A 21,114-nucleotide genomic window follows, 5' to 3' on the forward strand; every position below is an offset into this window, starting at 1 on the left:
TATAATCTGTGATTTTTAACTGTTCAAAAGTATTCTATTAATATTACAGTGACTCTGTTTTTCAAGATTTAGTTTAAAAAAACATTTACTCATTAAATTGGCCTATATTTTGTCACATCCACTTACATTATTGATAAAACCAAAAGCCAAATCATGTTCACTTTACTCACATGAGTAACTGTTCAAGTTAACGGCACTCACTCTTAAAATCAGTGGGACTACTCATAAGAGGAAGGTGAGCGGATCTGACTTTTAATTTTTCCTCTTGTCAGCTCTTCGGCGCCAATCCAATTATAGAAGAATGAGCTGGAGCCTCTATTCTGGAGGCCATTAATCAACATGGACAGCTAATTTCCAACTGCAACATCTTTACTCCTAGCAGTGATGCATGAGACAGACAGAACTCAGCTTGTCTTTAGATCCCAGTTGAGTAGCTTACAGCAATGGTAGCTAGAAAACTCACCTGTTAACTTGTAAATTAAGTCAGTTGGCTCTGAAATTTATTCAGAGTGAAATCCACCCACCAGCTTGGGGAACACAAACAGAGCCATGCCAGCGCCACCACAGTCTTGCTGCTGTATGAGAGGAAAGGTGGCCGCAGAGCAGGTGCGCAAGCAGAACTCTTTGTGGCAATGCAGAGAGATTTGCAGAGCCACCGAGATATTTCGGGGCAAGATTTTGAGGCAGCACAGTGACATTTCCTGGTGACACTTTGTGGCATGGCAGAAACCTTTTCTGGCGACATTTCGCGATGCTGCAAAATGATGTTGTGAGTTGCGGCTGCGGTGTTGTTAGAAGTAACCCCAAGCGTTCAAAAAGCAAGATTCGGGGCCCCTAAAATGGTGAGAGTAACTGAAAAATGGTGAGATTTCCATTACAACAACAGGGACTACTGGCTCCTTCGTGGCCTCCCGGGCTGGGGCGTCAGGGGTTGTGCTTTCCAGCTCTTCTGCACCCAGCGCCAAACTTCGCTCTTCGTTTAGGGCCAGCTGGGATTGTCGCACAAGGAGCTGACCCCAGGAGCAAACCTCCCACTGGCTCAGTGGCAACACATCGAGGGCAGCTGGCTGCTCTGCTGAGCTGCCGGCCGGATCGACCCGGCCCCGCCGAGCGCAGCTGGGCTGGGGGGAAGGGGAGGAATCCTGCCGCCAGTCTCCAGGCCGTAGCAACCAGCCGCTCCCCAGGAGCCCGTTGCTAGGGGATCCGCGCGCTAACAAGGTCCGACCCGGCCGCTTCCGGTCCGTCCCATCTTCCGCCCCCTGGACCCCGCGCCTCTCGGTGTCTTTGGTTCCGGCCGGCGGCAGCAGGAAGGGCTCGGGGCATGCTGGCCGGGGAGACGGACAGAGCGGTCAGGCGGCTCCTGCGGGCCGGAGGCGCGGTCAGGTCAGGAACGGTGGGAACCGGGTGCGGGGGAGGGCTACTACAGCCGCCGCCTCCGAGGGGGGAGGGGCGAGAAGGAAACACGGGGTTGGGTAGGAGGAGAGTAGGCCCTGAGGGGGGCAGCGTGTGGGGCCCCTCCATGGAGGCCGGGGCGGCGCGGCAGAGGCCGGAGCACCCAGGTGGGCCGGGTACGTATCTGACACCCCGGGAGGGGGCAGCCTGGCGCCGGCTCGCAGGGAGGCCGCTGAGTGGCGGGGCCCAGCCCGGCCACCGGCTGCAGCCTCCTCGCCCCGGAGGGGTGGCCGCAGCGGGCGTCCCGCCCTGCCCGAGAGGCGGGAGCGCCGCCCCGGGCGGCAGCGCACGCGGGGGCTTCACTTCTGCCCGGGGGCACGCTCGGGTCTCGGTGTCGGCCCGGGGCATTTCGCGGCGCCGGGGGGTCGATACACGTGCGGTTCGCCCCCGCGGGAAGGCGGCCGGCCAGCGGGGACTTCGTATTTTGAAACCTTTCTTGGGTTGTGAATTCGCTGAAGATCTTTGCCCCCGCCCGTTTCACTTTCCGTTGTTACACATCCAGAAAATAATTTACCTCAGAGCCGAGGAGGGGGCGGTGTTGGCATGTGGACTCCGACTGCCTGGCGTTATTCTGAACTTTAATTTACTGACTTGTCATGTGGCCGGTTTCATTCAGCCGTGAGCCAGGATTTATTTCTTGTGTGTTACCATGTCTATAGAAAGAACAGGAGGACTTGTGGCGCCTTAGAGACTAACCAGTTTATTTGGGCGTAAGCTTTCGTGAGCTACAGCTCACTTCATGGGATCCGATGCAGTGAGCTGTAGCTCACGAAAGCTTATGCTCAAATAAATTGGTTAGTCTCTAAGGTGCCACAAGTCCTCCTTTTCTTATGTATACAGACTAACACGGCTGCTACTCTGAAACATGTATATGGAGAGATCCTCCCCCCCCCGGCCCCCCGGGAACAGCAGGCACTTGTGTCTATAATACTGCCAGCCTAAGGGCGACTGGATTGAGCGCAGCACCCCAACTCAGAGGGACCATATATTAGCAGCTTGTGCTGAAAGCTAGTCCTATGATTTGCAAACTTTGGATCCTTTGTTTACAGGAGAGATGTATTGATGGTGTAACAATTACCAAAGACATGAGTGGGGGTAAAAACACACAAAAATAGGATTGTACCGGAGAAAAATAACAGTGTTCTGTGTCAGGTTTCAGAGTAACAGCCGTGTTAGTCTGTATTCGCAAAAAGAAAAGGAGTACTTGTGGCACCTTAGAGACTAACCAATTTATTTGAGCATAAGCTTTCGTGAGCTACAGCTCACTTCATCGGATGCATGAAGCTCACAAAAGCTTATGCTCAAATAAATTGGTTAGTGAGCTTCATGCATCCGATGAAGTGAGCTGTAGCTCACGAAAGCTTATGCTCAAATAAATTGGTTAGTCTCTAAGGTGCCACAAGTACTAGTGTTCTGTGTATTACAGTGTCCTTGCCTATAATTCCTACATGATGTGTTAATGTTGTTACTGATTTTCCAGTAGAAGACAGCAAGCAGACTTTTCCCCTTACTTTTTTAGGCATAAAGTAATGAAGAACTGGGGTGTTGTTGGTGGAATTGCTGCTGCTCTGGCAGCAGGCATATATGTTCTCTGGGGTCCCATCACAGAAAGAAAGAAACGCAGGAAAGGTGGGGAAAGTTCTAAACTGATCAAAATTATCCATATCCAGTAACAGAAAAATGTGTGCTAATGATTAATAAATTCTCATAATATTCTCTAGAAAGGAGGAGAGAATAGTGAACTTTTCATTTTATTGTGGGTTTAAATTTCTTTTGAGCTGAGACTTTGGATGTTAGAAATGTTTTCCCTTTTCTTTTAATCATTAGATTTTGTAAAACCTTTTGTTATATAGCAAAATTTAAATTTTGGTCAGTGGATCATGTTGCCTCCTATCTGAATTAGTCTGTATCAATAAAAGATTTTTATTTTCTATGTAAGTTTAAAATTTTAAAAATTATGATGATACATATTAGGCATGCTTTGTTTGTGTTTTGTAATATGTTTGTATTACCTGTGGAAATTCAATAAAATTTAAACAAATACACAAAATAAACACCTTTTGATTGAACATAAGCACAGGATAAGTTAATGTCTTCTGCTTTGGAAAGTAAATATTCATACTACAAATAGCTAGAGTAAAGAAATATTTTACACAAATCTTTGAGAACTGGAGAGCATCCCTAATACAATACTAATCTCATAGGGAAGGAGATCTCACTAAATTGAGACCAGGTGTGCAAAGGCACATAGTTTAGGCCCCCATCCTGGAAACACTTATGAATGTGTTTAACTTCACACATCTGAATAGTCTCATACAAGCTATTCACATGTGTAAAAATTAAGCACATATATAAATGTTAGCAGGATTATTATTATTTTTATTATTTATTATTACTAATTATTTTTTGTATTATTGTAACACCTAGGAGCCGCAGTCATGAGGCAGGACCCCAGAATCAGGGCCTTTGACCTTGCAGATAGTATAACAAGTCACAAATTGAAAATTAAATACATTACAGTTGTTAATTCCAATTTATATGGTAATTTGCAGATAATCCTACAGTAATCCATGCTTGATAGTGTTAAAGTACAGCTTTCTAAAATTCAGTCAAGAACATTTTTCAGAGAAAGTTTAAATTTTTTTTATAATGGCATGATTCTTAGAGACCATAACACTATTGTATGTTTGAGTGTCTTCTGATTTCTTAAATAACAGTTGTAAATACCAAATAAAAGATCACATGCACCATGTCACTTTCCATTAAAAAAAACTGTCCTAGACTCTAGAATGTAAATTGTTAATGCATATTTCCAGGGCTTGTGCCTGGCCTTCTCAACTTAGGAAACACCTGTTTCATGAACTCTTTGCTGCAAGGCTTATCTGCTTGTCCATCTTTCATCAAGTGGCTGGAGGACTTTACAGCCCAATACAAGACTGATCAGAATGAATCATCGGAGCACCAATATTTGTCCCTTACTTTGCTGTGCCTCCTGAAAGGTATCATGTTGTTAAACTTTTAAGGGATTAGGTTACATTAACAAGAAAATAATTGATAAAACCTAATATGTTACTGTTTTTAAGAAACTAATTTGCACGGTGCAGAAAGTAAGAAATCTTTAATTTTTAATATCACAAAGGTGTCTCACAACAGTTGTCACGCTCAGAATTCAATCAGAAAGTACTTTCATGTACTATAATTTAATGTAAACATTTCCTAGAGAGAAGGAAATTTCTCAAATAAATACATGAAAGAGCATATGTGATGTTGGATAAAAAGGTCAGAAAACTAAATTTCTTATACTTTAATGAAGATTGGGGGATTTAATAGGCAAATTTAATTAGCTTACTTGATGGTGTTCTCAGTGGACCCCAAGATACAGTCATTTCTTTGTACATAAACTCCGTTGAAAGCTCAGATTTTTTTATTTGCCCAGATTTTCATTACTATTGAGTCAATGCAGCTCCCTGAGGTAGGGTGATTTAAATCAGGAAGACTCGATTTAGTCATGGATTTCTACATAAAAGTGCTTTCTTGTTGTTTATTATAACCTTAATACATATTCTTCGCAGGTAGAGGAACTTCATTAAAATATTCCCAAACTGGGTCTCTTTTACTGCCTGCTGCCCTTATAGGTTTTCCCTTCTAGTGAGAGAATGATATGGTAGATCTCAAATCAATGAAGGCTACACTCAGAAAGACCTCAAGACTTCTGGAATATGCTGCTCAAACAGTTTCACTTTTTTTTCTACTGCCTGTCCCTCGCTTCTCACATTTATCTCCAGACTTCTTCTCCTTGTCCAGATCTATTCCTCCCGCAATAATCTTCTATTCATTGAACTTTTTGAAACTTTGCACTTTTAGAGAGAGGTAAGGGATTGTGTGTACACAAATCTGCAGAGGGACAATAAGGTTGAGGTCTGTTATGTCTCACCTCTATATATTTATTTATTTATTTTAAAACATTGTTGCTGTTAACAAGCCTCTTATCTCTGGGGACACAAATCCACAGTTTGAGAACTGCAAAACTAAGCATCTGTGAGGGTATCTTCTAGGCTGAGCACTGAGTCCTATTGGGTCGATAGAACGATTAACCTAAATAATCTATACAGAAGCCCCTGGAACCCCATAAAATTGGGTTCCTAATCCATGAACTATTGGAAATCATTTACAAGATTTTTCTTTGACATTACATGAATATATTGTCTCATACTATAGAATTAGAATCTATAATCCCTATTCCATGATGAGATATCTTTGAGCTGTAATGTATCTTAATTAAAACTACCTTTAGATAGGTTTTTTCCTCAAAAAGCATTTTATCAAAAAAATCTGATTTTAAAAAAATCTGATCTTTTGGATTTTTTAAAAAAAAAAATCATTGATTTTTATCCACCCTGTCCTCAGGTTATTAGTTCCTTCCTAAGTCCCACCAAGGAATCTCTCAAACCTCTACTTCTGAAGGAAGGATTAGCTCCACGATAAGTAATATTTCATTTTCCAAGTCCCCTCTACTCTCCTCTTTCCTTGAAAAAGGATTTTTCCATTCAAAGTTGTTGAAAAGTTGAATGAGGTGCCAGGGTCTTGCCCCTTTCCCTGCCTCCACCTGCATTGTTGTTATGGAATCTGAAGGAGAGATCAGAGGGCGAGGTTTTAAAATAAATATAACTGGAGAACAAGGATTTACAATCATGTACAGTTGTTGAGGAAGGGAAAAAAAGGCATTCTGCAAATCATTCCTCTCAGACATAACTAAGAAATAACTGCGCAGCTGTGGATCAGTGGCTGGGGCAGCTCCTTGTACTTAAGCATGTGTTAACAAATCATTCCACTGTTGTAAGTGAAAAGAAATTAGGCCCACTATATCCAGGTTTTGTGATCTAACCAATCTTAGTGGCTCCATTTATCATTTTGAATTTAATACCTCCAGCTTTATCCTGCCAAGAGGTCACAGAAGATGATGTCCTGGATGCAAGCTGTTTGTTAGAAGTGTTAAGGCTGTACAGGTGGCAGATCTCGTCATTTGAAGAGCAGGTGATTACAAATTTCAAACTAGATTATAGTACATGTTAGATACTGTGATGATAGGTGCCTTATGTAATATATGGTATTTATAGATCTGAGTATCAAATCTGAATCCTCTTCAGCATGGTGAAAAGTTGTCTTTAGTAACTAAAAGAAAGCAGCAATGTGATTAATACGTGACATCTTCAGTTGTTTTAGAGACGCCTGATTCAGACTCTAATGCCTTTCAACTGTCAGTGTTTGGTATGATGCTGCCAGTAGTGACAAGATTCCAGGGGGTAAAATCCTGGCCCCATTAAAGTCAATGCAGGTTTTGCCATTGACTTCAACAGGGCCATGATAAAATAACCTGGTTTCTGTTTCTAAGGAAGTTCCCTCTGTTTTCTTAAGGCTCCCAGATTTAGTTACACATAACCAACGGGGCTTCTAGATCTTGTACACAGTGCATATGTCTGCAAGTTGTGCAGAGATACCCAATACAGTAGATTCTGCTTAATAGCAACGTGGGTATTGACAACTTCCGGTTAATAGTAGCGTTTTGCTAGGAACCAATCCCATTACATTGACTGTAATGTTAACAGGATGCAGATATTGGCAACGGCATGCTGCTTAATAACACCATTCCTTTGATTCTTGGAAGAAAGGCCCGAGCTGTCAGCAGATTTGCAAGGATGCAGCCAGGGAAGGAAGTGCTAAGGATTGCCTACCCTGGCTGCAGCCCTACAAACCTGCCTGTGGCTGGTGCTCAGCCCATCCCAATGCTTTCTTCTGGGGTTGCAGGCCAACAAACATGCTGCCGCACAAGGATGGCACAGTTGGTAAGAGGCTGTGGACAGGGCAGTAGTGGGTAGGGAGGCTGCAGCCCACATGCCAGAGTTGCATGGCACCTCTCCCTGCATTCTCCAGGCTGTACCCTGCTCGGGGGCTGCACCCAGGGAAGGAAGTGCTGGCACATGCTAAGCTCTGACCCCCAGAGAGCACAGAGAGGGATATGGTGCAGTCCCATGAGCCCCCAGCTCCCAATAGAAACTCAATCATCCTGCTGGTTTGCAGGGGTGCAGCCAGGGAAGGCACATCCCAGCATTTCCTTTTCTCACTGCAGCCTTGCAAACCTGCCTTCTCCTTGTTAGCAACTGCCGGATAAGGGCAACTTTTTCCTGGCAACTGAGGAGAATAAGTAGAATCTATTGTATTTGAAAAATATTTTCTGCTCCTAAGTGTGTGAAGTTGGTTGGGGTCAGTAAATTGGTTCAGTTGCTCTTCTATAAATATCGTTGTATATTTTATACTTCGTATCCAAAACAAATGACGTAAGAGTTCAATTCTGCTCTCATTGAAGTTAGTCAGTTTCATGACTGACCTCAGTGGAAAGCAGGCTTTTGGGTCATTATTGTGAGTATATTTTTTGCGTATGTACTCTTCGGTATTCTTTCAGTGTTATATGCCACAAATACATTTTAAAAAAATTTTGTACACTGTTGTGGGCCTAGCTTTGCAGAAAAGATTGTTAGCAAAATTGTAGCACATGCATAGGGATATAGGACTCGAAGGGACCTCGTGGATCATCAAGTCCAGTCCCCTGTTATTGCAGGGAACGCCATCATATAATCCTGTTGATAAATTTATAAAGCTCCATCTTAAAATGAGCAAGGTTGTTTGCTCCCACTACTCGTATTGGGAGGCTGTTCTAGAACCTTACTCCTCTAATGGTTAGAAAACCTTCTCATTTCCTGCTTGAATGTATTCATGGCCAATTTATACTCATTTGTTCTTGTGCCAGCATTGTCCTTTTGCTTAAATATCTTTTCTTCCTCTCTTGTGTTTACTCCCAAATGTATTTAGAGAGAGCAATCATATCTCCTCTCAGCGTAAGTGGTTATTATTAAATTAACTGGGTCCTAAAAGTGTAATAATTTCTTCTTAAAGGAAAAATTAACACCCCATTTTGCCATTACAGATTCCTATGTGCACACACATTCTTGCTATGTTTGTTGATGCTGTCTTCTTTGATTTCCCTCTAAGTTGTATATCACCCTTTAATAGGATGCTCATGAACTATTCCATGTCCTTACATCTTCGTTGGAAGATGAGCGAGATCGTCAGCCCCGGATCACACACTTGTTTGATGTGCATGCATTACAGGTAAAGCTGTATAAAAATGTTATTTCCTTTTCCTTTAAAGTGATAGAGCCTGTTTAGATACTAAATATGCAATGCTGTTCTTCCATCTTTGGATAAAAATGAATTAATAAAACTAGCAAATTGAAAAAGAAAACTTTTCAAAGCAATATAATATTTTAGTACTTTGCATTTATATTGACCCAGTCATGCAAGGAGCTGTGGGAGTTGAGGGCACTCAGCATCACATGGGATTGGGCCCACAGCACCATCCATTTGAGAATCTCAGTATACTGTATGGATGGACAATAGGAATTGCCATAATGGCCAAGACCATTAGTCCATCTAATCAGATATCCTGTCTCTAACAGTTGTCAATACACCAAGTGCTTTAGAGGGAGATACAAGAAACTATATAATGGACAATTATGGAATAAACTACTCAGAGGAGAAGTTTCTTCCTAATCTTCCACAATTAGCAATTTTATTCTATCTAATGTAACTGGATGTTGTATCTGTTCAGCTTTTAGCAATTGTTGTAAGCAGTTGTTGTAAGCTCTCAGTATCTTGTTGCTACAAGTTCCAGCGTTCATGGTGCATTATATAAGAAACACTTCTTTTATCCATTTTAAATTAATTGCTTTTCAGTTTCATTGGTTGTCCCTAAATATTATTTTTAAAGGTACAATTTGTAGACTAAAATGAGAGCATATTTAAGATTTTGTAAGGTGAGATTTAATACAATATTTTTCCCTCCTCTGTAGCAGCCAGAAATAACCCAAAAGCAAATAAGCTGCAGAACAAGAGGTAACATTTTCTACCTTGAAAAAATGTTAAATGTTTACATTTGCTTATAGACATGGCAACAGTAGTTGTTTTACTTATTGAAGTAATATTACTATTGTCAGGGTTCCCTCCCCACTCTGAACTCTAGGGTACAGATGTGGGGACCTGCATGAAGGAACCCCTAAGCTTATATCTACCAGCTTAGGTTAAAACTTCCCCAAGGCACAAATTCTTTGCCCTTGGACGGTAGGCTGCCACCACCAAGTGATTTAACAAAGAATCAGGAAAAGGACCACTTAGAGTTCCTGTTCCCCCAAAATATCCCCCCAAGCCCTTACACCCCCTCTCCTAGCGAGGCTTGAGAATAATGTCCTAACCAATTGGTTACAAAGGGATCACAGACCGAAACCCCTGGGTCTTAGGACAATAGAGAAATCAGTCAGGTTCTTAAAAGAAGGATTTTATTTTAAAAAAAGATAAAAATCACCTCTGTAAAATCAGGATGGAAAATAACTTTACAGAATAACAAAAGATTCAAAAACACAGCAGAACTTCCTCTAGGCTTAGTTTCAAAGTTACAGAAAACAGGAATAAACCTCCTTCCAGCAAAGGAAAAATTAACAAGCAGAACAAAAGATCATCTAACACGCCTTGCCTGGCTTTTACTTACAATTTGTAATATGAGAGACTTTTAGGATGGTTTATAGGAGAAGGAGTTTTCTGACCTGGTGCTTCTCTGCTTCCCAAGAGAACACACCAAAAACAAAGCCTATCCTCCCACCCCAAGATTTGAAAGTATCTTCTTTCCCCATTGGTCCTTTTGGTCAGGTGCCAACCAGGTTATTTGAAGGAGTACTTGTGGCACCTTAGAGACTAACAAATTTATTTGAGCATAGGCTTTCGTGAGCTACAGCTCACTTCATCGGGAATGCATCCAATGAAGTGAGCTGTAGCTCACGAAGCTTGTGCTCAAATAAATTTATTAGTCTCTAAGGTGCCACAAGTACTCCTTTTCTTTTTGTGGATACAGACTAACACGGCTGCTACTCTGAAACAGGTTATTTGAGCTTCTTAACCCCTTACAGGTAAGAGGAATTCTAGGCTACCCTTAGCTGTATGGTTATGACAAGAATTATTTGATCTGTTTCTAGTGACCTGGAATGCATCTTTAAATGTCTCCAAAGACAATGTTAATTAAGATTTGTAAACCGAAAGTAAGGTGTTTTTAAAAAACCTGGGTTTTAATAGCTGTTAAAAAAACCAACCCCAAAGAAATAAAAAATCCAGGTATTATAATGATCGTGATGAACATGGAAGTACTAAATATTAAAGACAGTTACAACTTTGTATTTAGGGTCACTTCACCCCATGTCAAGTCACTGGAAGTCTCAACATCCTTTTCATGGAAGGTTGACAAGTAACATGCTTTGCAAACACTGCAAACACCAGGTACAAGAATTTGTGTGTTTGATATTAATTATAAACAAATAAAAAAGGAAAGCTTAATCAAAGTACATTCTAGTGGATTCTTTAGTGACAACTACCATCTTTTGTTTTATTTTGTGCAATCCTGAAAATTTGCAGGATTGGGGACTTACATTGTAACCACACCAGGGCAAGGACTTTGTTTTCGTATTTGTCTGTAAAGTGCCTAGGACAGCATTGGTGCGTACAAATATGTAATAATAATGAAAAAAACAAAATTGTGACCATGCTTTTGTTTTATAAGTGTGGTGATTGTAACTTAAATATTGCTTTTAGTATTTGCCCTTCCCTTGCAGACACATTCGTGTTATAAGAGACATCCGGTAGCACAGGTAGCATTTTAAGACTTGATCATTCAGTCTTCAAACAGCCAGTGTTCCTGTTGATTCTTGTGCAGTAAATGTGGGATTGAGCCGGGAGTGTTGACTTCTGTGCTGGACAGAGGAAACAGTACCTAATGCTTACAGAGTATCTTCTGCTGCCATTTAAAAATTCTACTCAAATATTTACAAAACAATTTCCAAAACTCTTTCTTTGCAGAAAAAAATGAACCTGCCCTCCACTGAACTAACCAGAAGATATTTTTACCCGATCTTTGATTGTTTGTAACTAATTTTGCTGTACTTGCTGTAGAAATACAAATCCAGATCAGATTATATCTAGTTAGAGTCCAGTCCTGTGAGGTGTTAGTACCCTTAACTACCACTTAGGTCCATAGAAGTAGAGAGTGCTTGGGCCTGTTTTCATTAGGCTGAAGGTGGACTGTAACCCTGTGGACATGTGAAATGTTTTCTTTCAGAGTCCTGTGAGGTGTGATACATTTGACAGTCTTTCGCTGAGTATTCCAGCAGCCATGTGGGTATGTGCTTTCTGCTGAAGCATGATCCATTCTGTACTACATGCTGCCTTATAGTCAAAGCTTTATTCTAGACTCTAGTCCTATGTCTGAATTTAAGATGATGGGGTAAAATTGTAAATCAGTAATTTAGAATTAATTTTATTACATTTTATTAATTTTTGTTGTTGTTTTACTAGATTTTTCTGATTCAGTATCTTACTCTGAACGTAGTGGGGCAAATTTCTAGCCGAGGTAACCAAGTGTAACTTCATTGATACCAGTGGAGTTGTCTGCCTACACCAGTGATAAATTTGGCCCTGTCTGCATATCTAGAGATACCAAAGTGCAACCGAGGGCCGTGTGTTTCCTGCAAAGTCCTAGAATGTGCCTCTGCTTGCTTTCTCCCTATGAGTAGAGTGAGGACAAAGCTGCCAAATTGTAGGCTGTTAGAGCTGGTAATTTCAAGGAAGAAGCCATTTCTGTTAATCTCTAAAGCAGTGTTTCTCAACCTTTTTGATACAAGGGACCAGCTTGCTGCCTTTCTAAACTGTGTCACGTAGATCTCAGGGACCAGTACTGGTCCACATACCTGTCATCGAGAAATACTGCTCTAAAGGAGATACAAGTCTGGACAAATATTATTGTTGTGTGCAAAGTTATTATTAGATTACCAATAGTCCACTTGTATTCAAAATTTGTGTGGTCCTTGGTATTGCAAAGTTTGGGCCCCTCATATACTGTGTGCTACAAGTTTGTGTCTCCAGACAAGGGGTCCGTTATCCCCTTAGTGTGTTCATGGAACAGCCATTTGCATTCATAGGAGTTTTGTGCCAATGCCTAGGGGAGAACAGAACCAGGCTTTTGACACTTTGTCTGTGCTAGTTTCCTACTTGTATACCCAAGTTGAAGATGACCCCAGCTCACCAGCAGTATAGATTTTTGCCATCGAAAAGACAGCGAAAAATAGCAAGAAAGCAATTAATGCATGAGACGTAAAATACAGCCAGAAGGCCACATTCCTGCTGGGCAAGGGGTCGGGCTGCAGGAGGTGTTTCATGGGGCACTGTGTAATTGTGGAGGGAAATACTGTAAGAGGGCCAGGGATCCACTGGTTCAAAACCCCACTAAGAAGGTGACACAGGAAGTGTTATGGAACAAATTACCGAGGGAGGTAATGGAATCTCTGTCACTGGAGGTTTTTAAGAACAGGTTAGACAAACCTGTCAGGGATGGTCTAGATAATACTTAATCCTGCCTTAGTGCAGGGGACTGGACTAAATGACCTCTTGAGGTCTCTTCTAGTCTTACGATCCTATGGCTACTACTCCTGCACATAGACTATAAGGATAAACTGAGCGGAAGGAGGAGGCTTCCATTTCCCCCACCAACCTTGTGTATGTTCTCTGCTCAAAGCCCTTCTACTCTAGCTTTGTGGAGGAGCCAGGATTTAGCTCAGAATGTATTAATTCCTATTAAATAGATGACTAAAATCCTTTAACAGAATTTAATTGTGTACATCATAAAATCAGTGCAAAGTTATTTTTTCTCGCACTCAGGGTCGTCCTATGACACTGGACCACTGCCTCCACCATTTCATCTCTTCTGAATCAGTAAAGGATGTTGTATGTGACAATTGCACTAAAGTATGTAATTTTAATTTATATACTCTTCCAGCTCAGTTTCTAGATCAAGTGACTCAGAGGCTGGACTCCTAGGTTCTACTCCTTGCACTGCTGCTGACTTGCTGAACCCTCAGTTTCGTCATCTCTGAAGTGTGGATACTACCTCACAGGCTGTTAGGAGTCTTAAATTATTAGTAGTTTGTAAAGCACTTTACAGATCCTGGAATACTCAGAGATTGCCAAGTATTAAATTTTATAATATCCTGGGTGGAATGTTTTTTTTCTGATCTTTAAACATTGTTTTACAAATATTTGTAACTTGACTGTAGCACAGGGAGCAAGAGTAACGTGTCTAAGATCCGACAGAGAATGGCTAAAGGTTAGACTTGAACCCAGAACTTCTGTGTTCATGGGCACTTTCTATAAATGTTTCTATTTAGTTTCACTTCTTAATTCTCATGCACTGGTATAGTTCTGCGCTTCTGAGGTTACAAATAGCTGGGAAATGGTTAAATCAAAACGAACTGTTTAAACCTGAGCATAGCCCTAGATAAGAAACTACTATTTTTTGGCATATGCACACCCCCAATATTGGTTTGTGTAATTTAATATTATGGATAATTAAATGGCTATAATTGTGTTTTCTTTGATTTCAGATTCAGGCAGAAGAGACACTGAATGGGCAAACCACAGAAAACCAGAGAACAACGTTTGTTAAACAATTAAAGCTAGGGAAGGTGAGACAAATTGATCTGGCAAATTTATTTTTTAAAGCCTTTACAGAAGTGTCTTCTAAAACAATCCAATGACTTATCTCTTCAGTCTGTTATTTTGATACCCACTTCTTGGCATTGAGCTTGGAGCCCATTCATATTCTATTTTGCACTTAAATGTGAGCTCATTTGGCAGTTTTGTATGCCATAACACCTTGACTCAGCAAAGCACTTAAGCCTATGCTTAACGTTAAACACATGAATAATCTCACCTTAATTCTACAGTGTGTGTAAACATATGTATTGCTGAGTTGTGGCTTATATGTCCCTTGAGATTCAGCAATAAAAATATGTGATTCTGTATTTCAGTGGTGAATGAAATAATTCCTATGTATATTTTGTTAAGCACTTTGCCATCCCTAAGCAATTGCATGTTCTTAAAATAAATAAATAAACCCCATTCTGCGTCCAGGTGATTGGGTGGGTGAACATGGTAATAAACAGCTGAAACAACTTAGATTGTTCTGTGTTTGTGCAGCACACAGCACAGTTGGGTCCGGGTCTACTACTAGAGCTCCTAGGCATGACAGTAATACTAATAACCTAATTGAAAGAGACAGTAAAACCCTGTGCTGCATTTTGGATGTAAAACAATGTAACTGTTTGATTCTGTTTTCCACGGCGCTCGCTCGTTTCGCTGTGACTAGGCACAGAAACATTGCACGTGAAAACTTAGCTGTGGGTACAGTAGAATGCACTAACTGCAAGGGACCCGGATCCTCTGTCCCCAAGGGATTATATTGATCAGAATCTTTGGTCTGCGCTGGACAAGTTTAAACATGCATGTGTTTTTATTGAGTTTTCCCACATGTGGCAAACCCTGTTAATTTTGTCCATCATCCTATCTAATAAATTATGCTAGTGTTATTAGAAACCTCTCTTCTGACTGTCAGGCTTTATACTTTGTATTATAGGTATTACTTCTAATGGGCTTACATACAGATATAGTAGCAGATGAGAAACCAGTTTAGTAATCCACTTCACCATTTACTCTCTTGGACTTTAATTCTAGTTCCAAGAATATAGTTTTAAATCAAGCAGTCGTTTCTTCTTATTTTTAATATGTCTGTTGACATATTTCTGTGGAATGTGCTTGAAGCTCCCTCAGTGTCTATGTATCCATCTGCAAAGGCTGAGCTGGTCAGACCAAGGCATGCCTCTGAAACGTCATGAACATGTGCAGTTCAACGAGTTCCTGATCATGGACATCTACAAATACCACCTCCCTGTCCATAAATCAAGCCAGCGTGATCTAAACCAGAAAGGCAATCCATGGATGTCGTCTGAAATAAAGGATGGGTCAGCAGTAAAAGCCTCAGGTATTTGATCTGAAAATAAAAAATATCAGGTAGTTTATCAGAGTATAAGAAAAAATATATTTATTTTGATTTTACTAAAACCTAGAAAGATCCCCTTTCCCAGCAGACTTTGGCCCCTTGACATATATTTAAAATACAATTCTTACAAATTTACTGTTCACTCCCATTCCAAAATACTTGGAGTATACGTGGTCTGTGGAGAACTGTGCTGCTTTAGCCCCAAAGGATGAGTGAGTTCCAAAGTCGATAGGTCCTCACAGAGAATGTCTTGTTCGTAGACCACCACTTTTAAACCAAGGGAGCTCCAACTATGACTGTATTGCAGGGGGAGAGCAGACCCTGGAGCTTTCATATAATGTGGTCACAATCAGACCCTATGTCAAAACTAATGTTGAAATTGCAGGGCAGTTCAAGGTGTAAATTATACAGTGTTTAATGAAAGGGGCCTGATCCTACAAACCGTTGTTCATGTGAGGAACCCCATAGAGTTCATGGGGCCTGTTCACATAGGAAAGAGTTTATAGGATCCTGTGTCAAAAACTGTGCATTTGAAAAATGGCCCTGGATCCAGTCAGCCTTCAGTGTGCCAGGTGCCCGTTAAAGTCAGAATTCAGCTCTAAAGAAGTCTTTTGTTGGCAGGAACAGCCATTGAGGAGGCGTTAGGCATGCAGACTGTGCCCTTGCTTGATAATGCCACAACTTTTTGCTTAAAGAAATAAAGAAAATTGTCACAAACTGGAAACAGATTGCTCAAATCTCTATGGCTATATTGTATCACATCATTAGAGCTTAATTCCCTTGTTGCTGCTGGTCCCAAATCTTCAAATGATTACTTGAATCGAAGGCTAACTACTACTTCAAATAACCCAAAAAGAGCAGGTCTCTTGCAGCCAATTGTACTATGAGCTGTTAACAGTGTCCTTGGATATAATGTTCCCCTTCCTCATTAGGGAATCGTGAGGTTTAATTAATTAATGGTAAAGTGCTTTCAAATTCTCTAATGAAAGGTGCCATAGAGAGCACAGGGCTATTTGTAATATTAATAGTTAAGCTGCAGATCAGTTAAATCACTGAATGTATCATTTCTCTGGCAGATCTGGAGCAGACATGTAGCACTAAATCATTCTTTATGAATGGTGCCTGCTCTCCTTCATTATTAACGTCCCCGATAACTTTCCCACTTGCAGTAGTTCCAGACTGCAGGTAAGACAGACTTTTGAAGTTATTTCATAATTTCTACATGTGCTTAAAACTGATGTAGGTTAATAATTTCCTTTATTCCATCTTTACTGTGATTCGGTAGTCACATAATTTATCATTTATCCCAGCTACTGCAAATGTCCTCCTCGTTAGCAAAGGATTTCTACCCCTTTCTGTTTGGGTGATTTTCAGTTCTACTCTGCTCCCTGTGTCCCCAGCTAGTAAAAGGAGTTGTGTGAATTATAAGTGAAGAGTTCAAAATCTCCTTTCTCTGGTTGCTTTTGCTCTGATGGAGAAAAAATCGCGAGTGCAGCAAGCTTCTTACTGCAGAGCCATCATCTTCTAACTGCTGCCTCTTCCCTGATATCTCCCTTTTCTTTTCTCTTGACTTTTGAGAACAAATAAGTGTTTGTCATTTTGTGTAGACTTAAAAAAAAAAAAAAAAAAGTCTTGTATTTAAGGAGCCTGTTTTTCAGAGGAGCTGTGTGCTTGCTGCTCCCTGCAGCTTCTGTTAGAGCTGTGGGCACTCCGCTCTTGTGATGATCAGGCCTAATATTTGTCCTGTTAAATATTTTTCCCAGAGCTCTCCTAGTTTCTGAGAATATTCACTTTTCCCATGTGGCTGAAATATAGCTCCTATAACGTCTGTTCTTATCTGTAATCATGTATCTTTTCCCTGGGGTATATACTGACTTAAGGTATTCCTTGCCTTTGCTCGCACCCATGACTTGTTTCAGGAGGGGTATGGTGAGATTCATAGGTTAGAAAAACAGGTGCATGGAGCAAGTACTTGAGAGGCTTCCATTATTATATAGGGATAGTGTCATGTAGTTTTATGTTTTTTCTGTTTAAATCACGTCCTGGGATAACTTTTACCATTGACGCTGCTGTAGAACTTAGCACTCACACACTAAAGGAAACGGGTGGGAGGCCTCCCTGCAAAATTCAGAGCCAGTGTGCTGCACAGTATGCAGTGGCCCTCTCTAGAAGACATTCCAGGAACTGTTTTCGTTAGTCCTCAAAGCAGCAGTTCTGTTCTCCCGAATGGAGAAGAGTGAAGCATTTTGACAATCACAGTGAAGGCCTCGGGTGTTATGAGGGAATGTGTTGGTGTGAGAGTGCATCTCTTATGAAGGGGGTCCATGGAATGAAAAACATGCTTTAAAATGAACTTGCTACTGAAAATTAAAGTGACTGGTGATTCTCCAGGTACATGTTTGATACACAAGTGCTGCTGACCTCTTCCTTTCTCTCATTTTCCCTTCAGTTCCCCAGTGTACCTCTACCGTCTGATGGCTGTTGTAGTTCATCATGGGGACATGCATTCTGGACACTTTGTGACATATCGCCGCTCTCCGCCTTCTCCCAAGACCGCACTCTCGGTTAGTAACCAGTGGTTGTGGATTTCAGATGACACTGTGCGCAAAGCTAGTTTGCAAGAAGTGCTTTCATCTAGTGCTTACCTGCTCTTTTATGAGCGTGTTCCCTCAAGAGTGCAGCACCAAACTCAGGAGTTCAGGGCTGAAGAATAACTTGGACCTCTGGAGAAGGATAAAACTTGAGAAAACTGCTCTTGTGAGATGTACATTGCACCTCCTGACTGTTGTGCAAATAGCCCACTGGATGCCCTTCGATAGTCCACACCTTCCTGGCAATGGAGCCTGGCTACTGCAGGGAGCTAGTTTCTGATACCAAAACGACGCTGCCCAAAGTTGGTCTGCTAGTGCTGGGCACTCCAGAGTGTGTCTGCATTAGAGAAGCATATTTGCTGTTCAGATAATATTCTCTCTGCACCACAGATTTGAAACATGGAATTTAAAACAAGGACTTTCCAGGGCCACATCTTTTTATTCTGACCTGTATGCATGTTTTCAGGTGGAGCTGCTTAGTGTCACCTTAAGATATTTCTTAGCAGGGGAGCCCGAGAAGTGATTGATGAGAAATTACTGTTATCAAAGGCAATGATTTAAAAAAATGAAGTGCCTTGAGATTATTTAAATGGTTACATTACCATTGTCTACTTTCTGGTAAACATTGATATCAAAGTGATATGAAGAACTATTAACTGAATCACATTTCTTGTCATAACCCCAGCTAAGCAACTAAACAAGTTGTCTCTACCAAACATGCTTGATCCTTTCCTATTTGTATCTTTTTCCCCCTAATATTTCATTTCTTTGTACATCATAGAAGTACTTATGTCAATCCAAACTGCAGTTTTCTGTTTCAGGGAAATACTCAAATTGTTGATCAATTAGAACTGAGACACTGAATTGTTGTTCCATATCCTCATACTGTTAAAAGATGTGAAGAGAGAGCAGTGTCTGCTAGCAATCACTATGGTAATGTCTTCTGTCTCTGTAAAACAATTCGATACTGTTGCTTTAGAGCATCAGGTAGACTGTGCTTCTCAGTGCTAATCTTAAAGGTGACTGATTGGTACTCTAAACTCACCTTTCCTATCTTAATGATGAACACTGCCATTTCCTATCATCCCTCCTAATGAATGCCTTCTGATCTGCAATGGCGCTTGAACCGGTTGTGATTGTGAGCCTGGGATTTAAAGCAACATGTGTCATGGTGGGTTAGAATACACACAATTGCATGGGCAGTGGTTGGCACTTAGTCCAGTAAAATAGTACAGTAGCCTGAACAGGTTGGTATCACTGCGTTAGATATTGCTATTTTTAAAGAGTTTGATATTAACCGTATATTGCTGCTCTGTGCTCTTTGGTGTGTAAAAAAAAAAAAAGAGAGAGAGATGGGGACAGAGGCAAGAAATCCTTTTGGCTGTTTTTAAATTAATGGGGATAAAATGGACAGACGTGGGAGTTCTTTTCTATTTATGTACTTTGGGTGTGTGTGTGTGAGGGAGGAAGTCTGAATGTCAGACTAGATGTTTTCAGTGTAAAACATTGACTGACTTTTCAGACAATATCTACTGCCTCTCTAAAGTAGCTTTTTTTTCCAAAAAGTTTTTTACTGTAACTTTGTATATTTTGGATCCATATCATTCAACAGCCCAATGTTGTTCATATGCGTTCGGAGCTTTTTAATAGAAGACTGAGAAAAACATCCACAAGATCATAGGCTATGAATGTATATAACACTTAGCTGAAGTCATTCCAGAGTGGGGATCATAATCTCTACTCAGAATAATGCTCATAACCCAGAGAAGTCTGTATAAATCCATTGACCTATCTGGTCCAAAGAAACCTTGGCTTCTGTGTTAGAAGCACTTTTTTTACCTTACTAATTTTATTACTATTTAAAAAAAATATGTAATACCAATGAACTTTGTGACTATTGAAATAAGACCTAAACTCAGCATGTGACCCACAAAAGCAAAAAAAGAATACCTGAGGCTGACGCTTCTCTATTGCAGATAGATAGAAGTGAGCACTATGGGCTTTGCAAAGCAGTGCTGGTTGTCAGTGGGGCAAGAAACGCATGCAAAGCATCTGTCTACAGAAATCCTGCCAGTTGTACCTCTGACCTTCAAAACATTTCCATCTGACAGTGTATATGCTGCCATAGCGAGGCTCAACAGGGTCTGCTTTGAAATTGTAACTCCTTTGATTTTTGTGGGAGTGTCTGCTCATTGATAGTGTTTGAACAAGTCACTTTATTATGCAGTAATGTGTGGTGTGTCAGATACTACCCACTGGGAGGACTGTAGGCTTTAGGACTCAGCAGCCTCAATATGATTGTGTGAAGCCACACACTGCTGCAAGTTGGGTGTGTATGTGTAATGTTTTCTGAAAACTTCCTTTTGTATACACCTGCTCTTCACTAGCGACATTTCTCTGTGCCAGTTTGGGGTGAGTGAAAGGCTGCTCACTGTCACAGATCACTAAGCTACTAGTTTGCCATACTGCCACTGAACTGGAAGTTTCATTTGGGCAATAGGAATGAGTGTTGGGCAGAATCTCTTATCTTCATTGCAAGAAAGGAACAGGAGTTCTTTTCTTAGCACTGGTTGTGGAGAAGTGTCAGCATCTTGGTCATGATGCTGAGAACCCACAACTTACATTGGCTTCAGAGACTTGCAGATGGTTGGCACCCCTCACAGTCAGACCCTGGACGCAGTCTGGCCAGCTGAGCCTCCTGGGCAGATACCTTTTGAAAGCAATATGTCTCTGTTCAGGGGGAGGGGTACACCCAAATGGCTCAGCTTGTAGGATTGTGGGGCTAGTCTCTGCCAGCCAATAACAGCATTTTAATTTCTCAAAGGCTAGAGTTGTTGAAAAGGTGCTTATGAATGGAATAAAGGAATGTTATGACACATTAACCATATAGAAAACTGACCTCTGCTTACTCTGGTAGAACTAAGAAAACAGCTCTTTAATTGAATTATTCTTGTTTTAATGCACATGTTAATAAAAGGTATGATGTTAAGAGTCCAAACCACTGCACTTCATTTCCAGCACTGCTGTCTTCGAACTGCCTATTCCCTTACGGGAGTTTTTGATCCTGTCCTGTACAGTAGCAATAAA

At 41.0% G+C, this 21,114-nt stretch overlaps 1 protein-coding gene across 5 annotated transcripts; it reads left to right on the top strand.

The window, feature by feature from the left end:
- The first annotated feature begins 1,244 nt into the window (after positions 1–1,244).
- Positions 1,245–21,025, top strand: USP30 (ubiquitin specific peptidase 30). 5 transcript variants are annotated; one of them, XM_037878475.2, is made up of 13 exons: positions 1,245–1,383; positions 2,972–3,081; positions 4,269–4,451; positions 6,383–6,486; positions 8,521–8,619; positions 9,360–9,402; positions 10,736–10,830; positions 11,666–11,725; positions 13,261–13,347; positions 13,983–14,063; positions 15,199–15,418; positions 16,513–16,621; positions 17,886–21,025. In XM_037878475.2, exons 1-13 carry the CDS (start codon positions 1,322–1,324, stop codon positions 18,148–18,150), a joined length of 1,518 nt encoding a protein of 505 aa, XP_037734403.1. In that variant the 5' UTR covers positions 1,245–1,321; the 3' UTR covers positions 18,151–21,025. The 5 variants fall into 5 exon arrangements, with proteins under 5 accessions (XP_037734403.1, XP_043385844.1, XP_037734406.1 ...); XM_037878476.2 differs by lacking the exon at positions 1,245–1,383 and adding an exon at positions 1,487–1,568; XM_043529909.1 differs by lacking the exon at positions 11,666–11,725 and having other exon boundaries at positions 1,252–1,383.
- Positions 21,026–21,114: the final 89 nt, after the last annotated feature.

The sequence above is a fragment of the Chelonia mydas genome, chromosome 15, assembly GCF_015237465.2.
Source record: "Chelonia mydas isolate rCheMyd1 chromosome 15, rCheMyd1.pri.v2, whole genome shotgun sequence".
NCBI classification, from domain to species: domain Eukaryota; kingdom Metazoa; phylum Chordata; order Testudines; family Cheloniidae; genus Chelonia; species Chelonia mydas.

Coding starts and splice junctions, on each gene's coding strand:
- USP30 (XM_037878475.2), top strand. CDS start 1,322: ATGCTGGCCGGGGAGACGGACAGAGCGGTCAGGCGGCTCCTGCGGGCC. Junction 1,384..2,971: donor CGGGCCGGAGGCGCGGTCAG/GTCAGGAACGGT, acceptor TTACTTTTTTAG/GCATAAAGTAATGAAGAACT. Junction 14,064..15,198: donor AACAATTAAAGCTAGGGAAG/GTGAGACAAATT, acceptor ATGTGCTTGAAG/CTCCCTCAGTGTCTATGTAT.